Genomic DNA, 14,809 nt, shown 5'->3' with positions numbered 1-14,809 from the left:
GCTATAGTAAAGCAGGATTGGTATTCGACCGCGACTCCCTCATCATCGAACCTAACCTAACCAAACATCACGAATCGTTATTATATTCTAAACAAGCGTTAGCCCGCGGTATCGCACGCGTTAAATTCGAGTAGCTTAATAGTTGTTATACTTACAAACCTTCCTCTTGAATCACTCTATGTATTAATAAAATAACCACCAATATCGTCGTGTGGTTTTAAAGATCTAATATACATAAATAGGGACAGACGCAAAGCGACATCGATTTATACAGTATAGTAGTGATACCTCATCATTATTCACGCAGCTTTTTATATCTATAATATTATTGTCTCTGTGTAACATTAAATACTGAAAATGGCTGTCTCATCACCATTTCTCTTAGATAGTATGGCTAGAGAACAATTCACAATGCTTATGACACAAACAAAGCCAGTCACAATGGCTAGTATTGAATGAATTTCAACCATACAGGTTGCATTGTGTCTATCTAGGTAGCGCTTATGCTGCCATCAAAAATGTACAGACAGAAAATAAGTTCCTACTCATATTCTTTTTCTTAGAGGAGTGATGGCTCACTATTTAGGATCACAGACTTCAATAGAAAAGTCCTAGGTTCAAGACCAGCTAGCTGTGTTGCATTCTGTACATTATCTACATCACCAGTGCTCGAAATGGTGAACTTTTGATTCTTGGACATGGTTTCCTCACGATGTTTTCCTTCACCGTTTTAAGCAGCGGTGATGTTGTCCACATGTGCAGATAAACTGAAAAATAAATTTATTTCCTGCACGCTCGCCCGGTCTCGAACCCCGACTTATCGATTTTGAAGTCCGAGGTTCTCACCACTGAGCCACCACTGCTTGATATGTATAATACTTATACAAACATAATATGTTTGTACTAAAAATAATCATACTCGTGCATATTATGCTGACGGTACACAGCGTAATATGGAATAAAGAAGTAGTGCAAGGAAGAAAAGTGGTTTTTTTCTGTATTTTCTTCCAGAACTTGCTTGAGAGTTTAATCATGCGCTAGATAAGCAAGCATTAGGTAGGGTTGCCAAAAACATATTATGTAACAAAAACGTTTCATTCATTGCGTTTTATATAAATTTGATAAATAACATTGAACACCAATGAATCTTTTATCTAATCGTTAATGATCTCTATTTTGGCTAATACATTAGAAACCAACATTTTTTCTCTTGGAAAACTACAATTCTGTAGTACAATTTGATACAAATAGCTTTAGCAATTGTTAATTTAACTAAAAGTAGTCTCAATGTTATGTAATTTATCTTTTTGGAGAGAGAAATACTTTAAACACTCACAAATTGATCTAACATCGAGATCCTTCAATCATAACAATATGTTAAAAACCATAAAAGATTATACTCCTTTAAAACGTATTCAATTCTAAAACTCCACAGCGCCAGCCCTACACATTTTGGCTTTCCACTCCGAACCTTTTGTGTCCCGGCAATTCAATTTAGTGATAAGGGACAAAGGGACTGTTATCGATAAACAAAGACAAACAAAGTGGCCATCGATTAAAGAAGCAACCATGTGTGAGAGGTAACGTGGATTGAATAACATATATAACAATATATATATATATATATGTATATTCCAATGCATTAAAGAAAGTTGTAATAACTACACTACTCATAACTTAAGAACGCTAAAAGAAATATTAATTCTTGGTTTGTTGGGGTTTTCTTCGTTTGCATTAGATAACTTTTACAATTTCAAAATCCTACTTCAACTATTCCGTATCAGCGTGCGGGGGTGCCTCGCCGCGGCGAACAGCTAATATAAGTCCATACTAAAAGCTCTAAGTCGTGTGATTTACAAGCATTTTGTAGTGCATTGCTCGTTGGATTTTATGTCGTTAAAAATCTGCGAGGTATGCCGCAATGTATTCAAAATGAGCATAGAATTTTGCTCGACTGTGTTCTTGTTTCAGCTTTATTAAAAATATACATTGAAGAGGCATGTAGATTTGTAGACTATATATTGTATAATTTAGTATGTATGTTAGAATGTGTTGTATTCGTCGATATTTTTTATATTCAATATTATTCATCGATTAGACGAACGAAAAACGATATCGAATTTTGCTGTTCTTTTTTCACCGTTTTCAACAAGCATATCTATTAACATAAAAAATATTATGTTTGTAAGTTATTCACTTATCATTTCCGAATGAATGGTAACGTTTTTGGTCGTTCATTAGTCCGTGTCTGATTAAAAATTTTAGAAAAGTTAAAAATATATTTCTACTCAGGCACAGCATGGGGGTGAATAACTGGTTAAATATAAAACGCTTCAACATTTATTCGTCGCGTTGCGTATCCTTAACTCCTTAACAGCCAGCATCACATTTGCAGCGGCCTCTACAAAACTTCATTAAGGCGGTGGTGATTGCTTACCATTAGGCGGACCACCAGCTCCGTTGCCCGCTAATACAAAAAACAATAATAATCACTTTGTCATGACGTAGGTATAGATTATAGACTTGCTTAGAAAACAATAAGCATCCATGACCTGAAAGCCAGCAATTAGACTCTTGAAACCCAGTTAAAAGCGTCTCTCAGAGGCGTTTTGAAGTCGTATTGTCTCTGAGGGGATGTATAGAGCCCTGTATTTATGCAAGGGGCTCTTAGGGGTAGTGCCCGGGGCGAAAGAGTTTCAGGCGGTGACAAAATTTGAAGGGAGGAAAAATATGATTATTTGCTATAGGTTAATGTTTGTTGGGTTCAGCGCGCTCAACTCAGGAACTACTGGTTCGTATTGAAAGACGTTTTGTGTTGAATAGCCCGTTTATCGAGTTATATATCTTGATTCAGCCATTAAGAGCGGAAAACAATGAAAAATATTAAAAAAATCGTTTTTTAAAAGCTCCCGATTTTGATGCAGAAATAGTTATGTACTTACGTTAAGTTTGTGGTTGGTAAAACCACGAGGCGTAGCTAGTAAATACCATTTTAAGTGGTATTATTATTGGTAAATCATATCATACTATTATAGTTTAAAAAATTAAAGCACGCTTTACTTCTTTAATCGACAAAACTGTCTCACTTCTATTGTACGGAGTATACGTAGGGAAACTATTTAACCTTGGCGATCCTAATTAGAATAATAAGATAAACTATTGTATTATCACCGATCCTTGACAAACGTACAAAGTTTGAATTATATTTGCCCGTTTAAAGTGGGTCAAAATCGAGTCTAAACGAGTCGGTTACATACAAACATTAAAAAAGCTAATAAAAGTGTGATAAGCATAGGTCTGTCTTACGTATTTCTTATTTAATTACAACATACAACTTAGTGACATATCACTCAGAGCAAACGTGAGGAATGATTGAGACTAGGTCCAGAAACAAATGGTTACGTGCTGGAACTTAATCTTATAACTGTTGCTTGTATGCTGCGATAGTTGTTATTGTTAATGTTACAGTTTTTAAATCAAGCGTTAGCTCAGTGATGAGTATTGCAGACTTAAATAGGAAAGTTGGGAGTTCTAGACCAGGAAAGTACAGGAAATAAGTAGGTTTTTCAATTTATTCACGCATTTTTCACCTACTCACTATTGCTCGGCAGAGTAGAGGCAAACAGCTAGCATGTTAAAAATACAATTTGTTTTCTTTAACAATCTTGACTCAGTGTTATACCATTTGAAAACAATAAACATACAGTTAATCGATCATACATAATATTATAACTGCGAAAGTTTGTTGGATGCAAGGATTGTGCATGTTTGTTACTCTTTCAGATCAAAACAACTTAACGGGTTTTGACGATACTTGGCAGTGATGTAGCTTACGTACCAAAATGTCATGAACTATAGAAATCTTTATTTTGCCCGCAGGTGAAACCGCGCGGCACGGCCCGTATATTATATTACTACATTACTACAATTAAAATAAACTTACGTGTAACATTAATTTGATTATAAATTAATTTTTCTTTTATTTTTACGGATTAATATCTAATACTGAATAAGTGTTTAAGAATAATAAATAATTTTAAATTTAAAATCAATACCCCCCCCCCCCTATTTTGTGTTGTCGGCCATCATAAATTTGAATTTGCCATAACGTATAAATAATATATACTCTGCTAGTAAAATATTTATCCGACATTTTGTGGCCTCCGCCATTTTCTACCGATTTTCATAAACAGCTATAAACCGCCGTAATCGAAATGGGTCCATCCGTCTGAGAGATAGTCACTGATGACAAGGACATTCACACAAGAACATACATCGACGACAATCTTATCACTCACCTCTTTTTGCGTCTAGTTAAAAACATTCACTATACATATACATATATACACATAGATTTTACACAGCTGTTATAGATCATAAGACTAACTGCGCCCCGCGGTTTCACCCACGCCAGTCTGTATTCCGTAGGAATATCGGGATAAAGTTGCCTATGTGTTTATTCCAGTTGTCCAGCTATCTACGTACCAAATTTCATTGAAATAGGTTCAGTAGTTTTTGCGTGAAAGAGTTACAAACGTACATCCATACTCACAAAATTTTTGCATTTATAATATTAGTAGGATTATATAATGTGAATATATTACAAAATAAAAAATGTGTTTTAATAGTAACATTTATATGCCAACCTATTTTAAGTTATTACAGCGTCCCGGTTTTTCAATGATCAAAAAGTCATATGAAATCTCTCTTCCTCGTAATGTTTATTCCGGGAATGACTTATCAATATTAATACCCGGGAATTCATCAGAATCCGTAGAATATCAGGATCGCCTGATATTCTACGGAAAATCTTCGCATATTAAGTTCTCTACAATTAAATGACTTTATGGAAAATCTTTCATTGTATACACAATAATACTTATTATATAGTAATAACACAGATAACATAATGCTATTATATCATATGCACAGATAACATAATGATTTTTTAATATTACTAGTAAGTAATACTAAAAAATCGGTCAACTGCTAGTTGGTGTCATGAAAGTGAGCATGTGAGCTTCATACAAATTAGATGAAGAACAAATTTAAAAAAATTTGGTCACCCATCCAATTTAAGGCCGTGCCAACCGTCGCTTAAACTCGATGTTTTACTAAATCGTCTCTGAAAATTTTAACAGTCTTACTATCACGATTCATAAGATACAGCCTAGCTATAGACGAATGGATGGACAGACAGACAGAAAAATAAACGGACGGACAGACAGATATATAGAGAGACAGAGAAACGGACAGCGAAGTTTAAATAATAGGATCACGTTTTACCCTGTGTCCGAAACCCTAATAAAGATGACGCTAAGTTTGTTTGTTTGTTTAGACGGACCTAATTACTTTTTCAAATCAGGAATTACTTGTTCAAATTGATGTGTAGTTAGAGAAATTCGCTGTATGATGTCACGCTATGACCGATGCATTTGAAACAATATTCGTTTTGAGAGCAGACGAAGTTACGTGTGTGAGCTAGTATTTTTATAGTAGCTATCGGTTAAGTTAAGGTTAAGTTAACAAAGCACGCATGTACGTAATTGCCGGATACTGGATGAAATATACATTCGTTACTTGGTCAAGTGCTTAGAAAGTATGGAAGTGGATGTTTTATACGTTACTTGTCATCATCAGACAATATCTGTTCCCACTGCTGGGACAGAGGCCTCCTATGAAGGTCATAACCAGCACGATAACCAAGTGCGGATTGGCAGATGTCACATGTCGTCGAACTTTTAATTATATATGTAAAATGCAGATAAATTAAAAAATGTATTTATTTTATGCACGCTAACCTGCTCTGGAATTAATTTACGATTGGAGTCAAAAGTCCTATCTACTATGCCACAATTACTTCATATACTTATAGATAATAATCGTTTAATTAAAAGAAAGATTTGTTTATTTATCACAAATTTACTCAAAACTACTGAATCAATTTTCAAAATTCCTATCTCTTTAGATAGCTACGTCATTAACAAGTTACCTGGCCTTTTTGGAACCGACTTGAAATAAGGAGGAAGTTCTCAATTCGACTATTTTTTGTGTTTGTTACTTCATAACTTTTTACTCGGTCAACCTGTTTTGATTAATCTTTTTCTTGTGTTTGGTTTCACGCGAGTATTATACATTTAGAAATTAAAAACTTTTCAACGGATAATCTTTTTCATTTGAAAGCTGGCGCCTCCCACGTGATCCCAATTAAATTTAGACTCATCCTAACAATTTATCTTTCTTTAAAAATAGTGATTTATCTTTCGTCTCTTCAAAATAAATAACATTAATAGTGCTTCTTCCATATAATGCAAGTGGTACAGACAAATTACGGACGTGTTCAAAAACAGAGGTGCAAAAAAAGTTTTAAATTGGGGGTTCCGTTGAATCTCGCGTCCGGTCGTTATTTTGGGATTACTCACGGAATGCTCCGAATATTGTACGCATAATAATATCATTTATTCTTTGTAGTTTTAATAATGAAGACATTAATTTATTAAGGTTTTATTAAGATAAACTTTGCTTCTTATAAACTGTATTTGTTACTATCTGGAACTCCCGCCTTATCCCTCACCAGTCACTAGTCCGTAAATCTTACCTTAAGTTACATTATATTTAAATATAATAAAAATTGTTATTTTATTTAAATTGATTATATTATATTATAAATTATGTTATTTTAAATTTGTTATATTATATGTGATGTATATATGAAAGAAAAAAGAAAGGATTATTTTTTATACAGAAACGTAATTAAAAATTGTATGGCTGATTCCATTATCAAACATTAAATCTGTGGGGCGTAAATAGATTATCAAGCGTCGTTTTTATTTACATAACAATTGCATATATATGTAAAAACTTCATTGTTTCGCCTCTGCTACAAATGTATGTGTAAATGCTGCAAGTGTTCTTTAATAAAATATATCCTCGGTTTCTATTGATCACATTACAATACTATAAGACTATCTACTTCTCGAATATTCCGTGCTTACGAGATGAAAGAAAGAAAGAAAACAAGAAAGAAAATACGTTTATTATGACACATACAGGTAAATATAACAAAGTAATAAATATAGTTAAAATATATATGTGCCTTAATTAGGCCCGCCACTCAGCGTACTGACACTGATTTTCAGTGGATGCCTTATGCCTTATTGACAGCGTATGTGTTCATGCACTCGAACTATTAAATTTATGAATATTTTGTAAAATATAATACATGTATAATTATAACTAGCTGTGACCCGCGGTTGAAACCGCGTAAGTCCGTATCCCGTAGGAATATCGGTATAAAAAGTGCCTATGTGTTATTTCAGTTGTCCAGCTATCTACGAAGCAAAATAGTATTATTATTCACCAATAGATGTCAGGAAAAAAAAACACGAATATGACATTTTCTAAAAAAAATTCCTAGCTAGATCGATTTATCGCCCCCGAAACCCCCTGTATACTAAATTTCATGAAAATCGTTGGAGCCGATTCCGAGATTCCAATTATATATATATATATATATATATATATATATATACAAGAATTGCTCGTTTAAATGTATAAGATACGTGTGTAAATAATAATAATGATATACAAGATTTATAAATGCACATATAGTTGAATATACATATAGATAGAATATATTTTTAATAATTAAGATACGAACAATATAAGATATCATGAATAAATACCTACTTATTATATAATATACTAAGATAACTAAACAATGGAGGGGAAGGGGGAGGAGATGTAATCTCCTTCCCTGATACCACCATGTATAAAACAAATTTTAGAGAAAATTAAGAGAAACTGCGGTAGCACACTCTTCAAAGCATTCTATTCATGCAATAATGTTGTTTGTGTATACCAATATATGCACTAATTTTTAAAAAAATTTTGTATTGGATAGATGTATGGATGATTGGTACTCTTTCACGCGAAACGCATTTATCTGTATCCGTATGAAATTTGATACAGAGATACATTATAGTCTGGATTAACAGATGGGCTACTTTTAACCCGGGTACCATGCGAGTGACTCTGCGGGTAAAAGAAATTAATATATAATAATTTATTCCAATTTTTTATTCCTATGTTATACTATACTTTATCGACAATAGAAACATTTCAATATCCATCATCATCATCATCATCAGCCCTTATATGTTCCCACTGCTGGGACACAGGCCTCTTATAAAGGTTCAGACCATAATCCACCACACTGGCCAAGTGCGGGTTGGCAGATGTCACATCTCGTCGAACTTTTTGATTCTCGGACATGCCGGTTTCCTCGCGATGTTTTCCTTCACCGCTTTAAGTAATGGTGATATTATCTATATGCGCAGATAAATTGAAAAATGAATTTATTTTCTGCACACTCGCCCGGTCTCGAACCCCGACTTATCGATTATTGAAGTCCGAGGTTCTCACCACTGAGCCACCACTGCTTTTTCAATATCCATTTCAACTAATTTACCTAAGTGACCGGGGACCACGAAGTCAAGTAAATCACCAATATATTGAAATAAACCCACAGTTTACTGAATTCATCAGCATACCACCACTTGACAAATTTCAATTTTAATATATTAATGGAATCAATTAAGAGAAGCGATGGACGTGGGCTTATTAACTCGCTTATCAAAATTGTATGAATTAAAGTTAACCAAGTGTCGTACTTAACGGTAATTAATTAATAATTAAATTGCTATGCATTTTAATGGAACTTCAAATATGGCGTGGTTGAGTTGCACTAGAATAGCTTTTACAATTTTATTCTCGTTTTTATTATATACTAGCTGCGCCCACTGGTTTCACCCGCGTAAGCCCGTATCCCGTAGGAATATCGGAATAAAAAGTTGCCTATGTGTTTTTCCAGTGTCCAGCTACCTACGTAGCAAATTTCAATGCAATCGATTCAGTAGCTTTTGCGTGAAATAGTAATAAATATACATATACATCCATCCTCACAAACTTTCGCATTTATAATATTAGTAGGGTAGGACTAACGCTCTTATGCGACTTTGCTCGTAAGTACATATCCAATGATGTAATAATTTTTGCAATTGATCTAGTAGTTCTAGAGATAAGCGAATTCAAATAAACGCTATAACTTTATATAAGTACTAGCTGTAACCCGCGGCGTCACTCGTGGTACTTAAAAAGTAGCTAATCCAGACTATAATCTATGTCTATACCAAATTTCATACAGATACGATACTGTTTTCGCGTGAAACACTAACAGACATCCATATATTCCGTCCATACTTACAAACTTTCGTGTTTATAATATTAGTATGAAGTAAGTACCTATAACAATAAGTGTTTCTGCTAAAGCCATTTTTAATGGAAATCCACGTTACAGGTAGACGTTTAAATTTTATTTTTGTAGTGATGTTCAACAGCCGATTGCGCCTTTTAATGGGATTCTGAAATATCTTCAAAGCGTCGAAAGAAAAGGAAATTGCTCTGTATGTTCCGTTGAAGCGCATGAACGGATTTTGTGTCATTCTAGCATAGAGTTAAATCAAGATCTTCTTGTAGATAGATAGATAGATAGATAAAAAGTTTATTAAAAGAACACATTTAATACATGACATTTACAAAATAAGACGATTAAACAAAGAAAAACACAAACACTATTAATAAGCGTTAAATATAGGAGAATAACTAAAAGATTACGTCAAAGAAAAGCCGGAGATTCTTCTGAGAAGTTAAATCATTCGAAGATTTCCAACGAAACGCAAGCAGTAACTAAATAATTGATTGGTTGACTCAATTTTCTTACAATTCTATATATTTGTTTATTATCGCATATTTCCATACCGTAAACAAAATAACTGTTAGCATTGTTGATAAACTATACAATATAATATCATATATATAGCGCACTGGGTTAAAAGACAGTCAGTGCATAGTAAATAGCTGATAGTGGACAGTCCGCGCATAGTTAATGTGATATTATAATAAAATGTTTTCAAAGGTTAGTGGTAATCGAGTATTAATTTTAAATGTGCATTTACATATTGTTCGTTCTTAAATTTTTTCTTCTTATTCGATTAATGTAATATATAAAAAAATTGTAACTTTAAGAGCATTCGGGCTGATTTTCAAATAATAACTTAATATTCAAATTGATGTATTAGTAACTCTTGTGAGATAGATAGCTATTAGAAATTGTGAAGGGACATAATTCATATGTTCATTCATTCCTTATATATAAAACTATTGATCTGTAACTATAAGCAAAATGAATTGAAATGGAAAGAAATTTAGCAGAGATAATCACGTATTGGAACGTATGTTAATCCGGGTCCGGTGTAACTCTAAAATGATTCGTGCAAACGATATTATAAAATATTTCCCCGGTTAACATTCAATTAATCTTGTCACAACAATGATGATAAAATGTTTTGACCTATAACAAGAAACTGTCGTTATATCCTTATATCCATTGTATGAATGTGATGCTTAGAAGATTCTTTAACTTCACATAAAAATACTAATCCGTTATTTCCGAAATTAGTACCCATTATAACAGTATGTTAATAGCCTCATTATAAAACTATAGACTTTCTGATATTAAGCAACGATTGTTTATGAGACTATCTGTAGCTACGCTAAGGGTTGCCTATAGTATCTTAAGACCGACTCGCACTAGACCTATTATTTATATCAGAAATTTTACAAAATTTCAGATGAAGTTTTCGGTTATATTTATCCTAACAATTACAAAGCAACTATTAGCAAGCCCCGTGATGACGCGCCAAGGGCTTCTCCTGCAAGCCAATAGAGAGCAGTTCTGCGCTAATCTAAAACACTTCAACAATTTCTACTACTCATTCGAAGAACAGAGAAACGTAACAGGGACTCCAGCGGACATGAGCATCCATTGGAAAACCGGGAACGTATTTTACACGCTTATAAGCGACGAAATGAAGATGAGTCTACAGGTTTTACACCCAAGCAACGAGTCAGAAAGGCTCAAAGTCGCCGGTCTCGGTCAGTCCACATGCATCGATAACCTCAACGATATCGTCTACCTAGCGACAGATAACGGTGTTTATAAATACAAAGACGACGGCTCCAACGAGCTGTACACCGCTCTCGGCGAAGACGTTATGTACATAGCTGTTACAAGTGATGGAATGACAATGTATATCGCTACGTGGCCGCAAAATCGCGTCCATAAGATAACAAATGACGGTCAGAAGCAGGAGACATTCGCGGCGATCCCCAACGGGCACGGCTTGACAATAGACCCCAGAAACAACATGTATTTTGTAGCCACAAAAACGCCGTACGTACTGAGGAATGGACAAAGTATACCTATTAAAATTAAAGGACTCCCGAGCGATAGGATGACTGGGGTGTTCGTAAGTCGTTCTGACGAAGTGTTCGCTATGGATGAGAACAGTAATTTCTATAGAATTGATGCTGATAACGCTAATGCACAGCATTTAGGTACTTTTAACGTGAGTGGGGTTAATACTTTCGCTCTGGACTCAGCTGACAACGTGTATATTGGGGTGAAGGGGGGTATCCTGAAGTTTACAGCACACGAAACAAGTCCATGTTCGGAGTTTCAGAAGTAATGATTTGTGTGTGTGACTAATGATGGTAATTAACTTGATGTTGTTACTAATTGTATTAGACTAGAGTAACCAAAAAAAACTAAAAAACTAATACATATAAACACTTTTTAATTATAATAGAAAGAAAATAAATATTCGAAGTACATAGATTCAATTTAAATTAAAACAGTAGGTACATTTTAAATACAAAAACAATTGTTTGTCTCTATTATCTTCACTTTTAATTAGCTTTTGAAGATATTGTTCGAGAAAGACGATGCTCAAAGAGAAGTATAATAAAATATTGTAAAAAAAAGTTTCCTAGCAGTCTACAGCAAAGCCAAGAATAAGATAGCTATATAATAAACTAGCTGCGCCCCGCGGTTTCATCCGCGTAAGTCCGTATCCCGTAGGAATATCGGGATAAAAATTGCCCATATGTTATTCCAGTTGTCCAACTGTCTATGTACCAAATTTTATTGCAATCGATTAAGTAGTTTTTGCGTGAAAGAGCAACAAGCACACACACATCCTTACAAATTTTCACATTTATAATATTAGTAGGATTAAAGTAAAATTTGCGAAGAAAAATAATAATTATGGAGATTTAAATTTAACGCCATCTAATCTATTATGATATAATCATAGTATTGTGTTATAGACAGTATATTATGAAGTTTCTAAGATTATTAATTAGACGTTTTTTATATTATAGGAAGCACATTAAAGGAAAAAGACATAACAGACGCCGCAAACACAAAAGGACTACAACATCTACAACTGAAGCGAATTATGATGATGAAAAATAATAATTTTCGTAGATAGGATCTTTGTTAAATAAAATTGTTTTTTAAAGTGTTTATGCCAGTGTTTTACATTATACTTACCAAAACTATTATTATTCAAATTTAAAATTATAATTTTCACATATTTATCAGTGATCGTTAAATAATATGATGTAAATCTCATATCATACATTTAATTTATTTAGTTATTACACTTTATTTCGACGCCATCTAGTGAAAACACTTTAAACTAATAAGAAAGACGCTTTGTAGTAATATGGCATTGTTATTAAAAATATATAGATGGCAGCATTTGTACATTGTAATTAACAGAAATTAATATAATTAGCACTAAAATATTATACGAAATTGCATAATAAGGAAGTAATAGAACAAAAAATTGCATTTGCATAGAATTGAAAAAAAAATGGATTCGACAATGTAACTTGTAAAAAAATACACACATTAAGAGTTATACAAATCGTAAATTGTGATAATCATATATTATAGAACCTAAAAGTTATATCAACATTTTTCATACCCACATACATACCTCATAACTTAATATATCATTACTCTTTTAACTTCATTGTAAAAATAGGAGCGATGAAACTTACCTATCTATATATTTAATCAAGTTTATTGAGACGAATATAGTATCATGCATGCATGGTAAATAATTCCCAGCTTTGATTCTTTCCTTTAATTTGCAGTCAAGGGTTTGACTGCACCGTGAATGCTTACATCTCTAAAAATCTGAGAAATATCTACCTAAACAACTACAACGTGTTGTATTTTTTATTAAATTAATGGCAACATTTGCATTTTCATTCAAGTTTCACAACCAATGAATAGAGCGCTCCCAACCCAAGCTCGAGTTGTACATGTCATTCCTCTTGTCAAATATTAATTGTCACACGCGTGTGTCAGTGAGCGATCGTTCGCCGCTTGGTGCGTTATATGTATCGTAAATGTGGTTCGTCTACGTGATAATGAGAAAACACGCGTTAGATTACCTTGTTATAAAGTGATGAAAGTGTATTAAGTTGTGTGTCTTTGTTTAAAATAGTAATTTCCTTTTGTATGTCATCGGACTCCTCAATATGGCGGCCCCCCGTCACAAATCACAACAGAAAAATATATCGTCCATATTTTCTAAATTACATGGTGCTTTTTCGGATGCGGTATGCCCGACGAAGCTTGCGACCGATAAACGGACATTGGACAAAACATGGAAATTGATGGACAAAGTTGTGAAATTATGTCAGCATCACAAGATGAACTTAAAGAATAGTCCACCGTTTATACTAGATATTTTGCCTGATACATATCAACGGTTGCGTGTTATATACTCCAAATATGAAGACAATATGCAAGAGTTGAATAACAATGAACATTTTAACATATTTATTATTAATTTGATTAGAAAGTGCAAGCAGGCCATAAAACTGTTCAAGGAAGGTAAAGAGAAAATGTTTGACGAAAATTCGCATTATAGGCGTAATTTAACGAAGCTCAGCCTCGTTTTTAGTCACATGCTGAGTGAATTGAAGGCAATGTTCCCGAATGGGACCTTCGCCGGTGATCAGTTTCGTATTACGAAAAGTGATGCTGCAGAGTTTTGGAGGACTAACTTTGGAAACAGGTATGTATATTCTATCTTAACTATTTTCACACATAAGTTCGTGTAAATAAGTGTTTTATCTCAATAGAGTACATATACATTTGTATCTATCCAAACATACATTCATAATTGAATTAAAGAATCACAACATATAACCATTTACAATCTCCTATTTGTTTCAATTCCTGTCATTCACCTTAAGTTTCAATATCAAAATCTGATCTGTAATCTGTGATAAAAGATGACATTTTCGAATGCATGGTAACTTTTCTCAATTTAATTATTTATTTACAAAACAATTTATCAAAACGGATGTATGGATTTTGAATTTTTTGAATCCTTATCTATAGAATAGTAGTCTATTGAAACTGGCTATAAATACCAGATACACAAGTATTAAATTCAATGACTTTTTACATATAAATATATTATTTTAATAAACTTGGTAAGTGACCATATTTCTGCTACAAACATTCAGGTAATTTAAGTAAGTATGAGTAGCTCCATATTCTACTTTAATACCTTTACCTCATAGGTACCTACTTATTTCTTACTAAAAAAGGGACTAGTTTTTGTAAGAAAATAAATATGAGGATCACAAGAAAATTGCTAAAGTGGATGTTTATCATAGTTAAGATATTAATTTGTAACATAAAACTGAGTGCCTTAATAAAGCGTAAGAAATATGAATTGATTCCACATTAACTTATGTTAAGCCTACATGCTTAATCAGGTATTTGTCATGAACTCATGTTTGAACCTATTATTACTTATTACTGTAATCTTGTAACATTTGGCATAAATCATAGAAATGTCTCTGTTTATAAAACCAA

The 14,809-nt window shown here is 33.2% G+C and overlaps 1 protein-coding gene across 2 annotated transcripts; it reads left to right on the top strand.

The window, feature by feature from the left end:
• The first annotated feature begins 9,902 nt into the window (after window positions 1-9,902).
• Window positions 9,903-12,395, top strand: LOC119836051. 2 transcript variants are annotated; one of them, XM_038361263.1, is made up of 3 exons: window positions 9,903-9,976; window positions 10,692-11,584; window positions 12,283-12,395. In XM_038361263.1, exons 1-3 carry the CDS (start codon window positions 9,965-9,967, stop codon window positions 12,374-12,376), a joined length of 999 nt encoding a protein of 332 aa, XP_038217191.1. In that variant the 5' UTR covers window positions 9,903-9,964; the 3' UTR covers window positions 12,377-12,395. The 2 variants fall into 2 exon arrangements, with proteins under 2 accessions (XP_038217191.1, XP_038217190.1); XM_038361262.1 differs by having other exon boundaries at window positions 10,692-11,613.
• The last annotated feature ends 2,414 nt before the right edge of the window (window positions 12,396-14,809 follow it).

The sequence above is a fragment of the Zerene cesonia genome, chromosome 22 (assembly GCF_012273895.1).
Source record: "Zerene cesonia ecotype Mississippi chromosome 22, Zerene_cesonia_1.1, whole genome shotgun sequence".
Taxonomy (NCBI): Eukaryota; Metazoa; Arthropoda; class Insecta; order Lepidoptera; family Pieridae; genus Zerene; species Zerene cesonia.
This window is presented reverse-complemented; position numbering and strand designations above follow the sequence as displayed.

Excerpts from the sequence above, each read along its gene's own strand:
- LOC119836051 (XM_038361263.1), top strand. Across the intron at positions 11,585-12,282 it reads CCATGTTCGGAGTTTCAGAA|GAAGCACATTAAAGGAAAAA; the intron begins GTAATGATTTGT and ends TTTATATTATAG.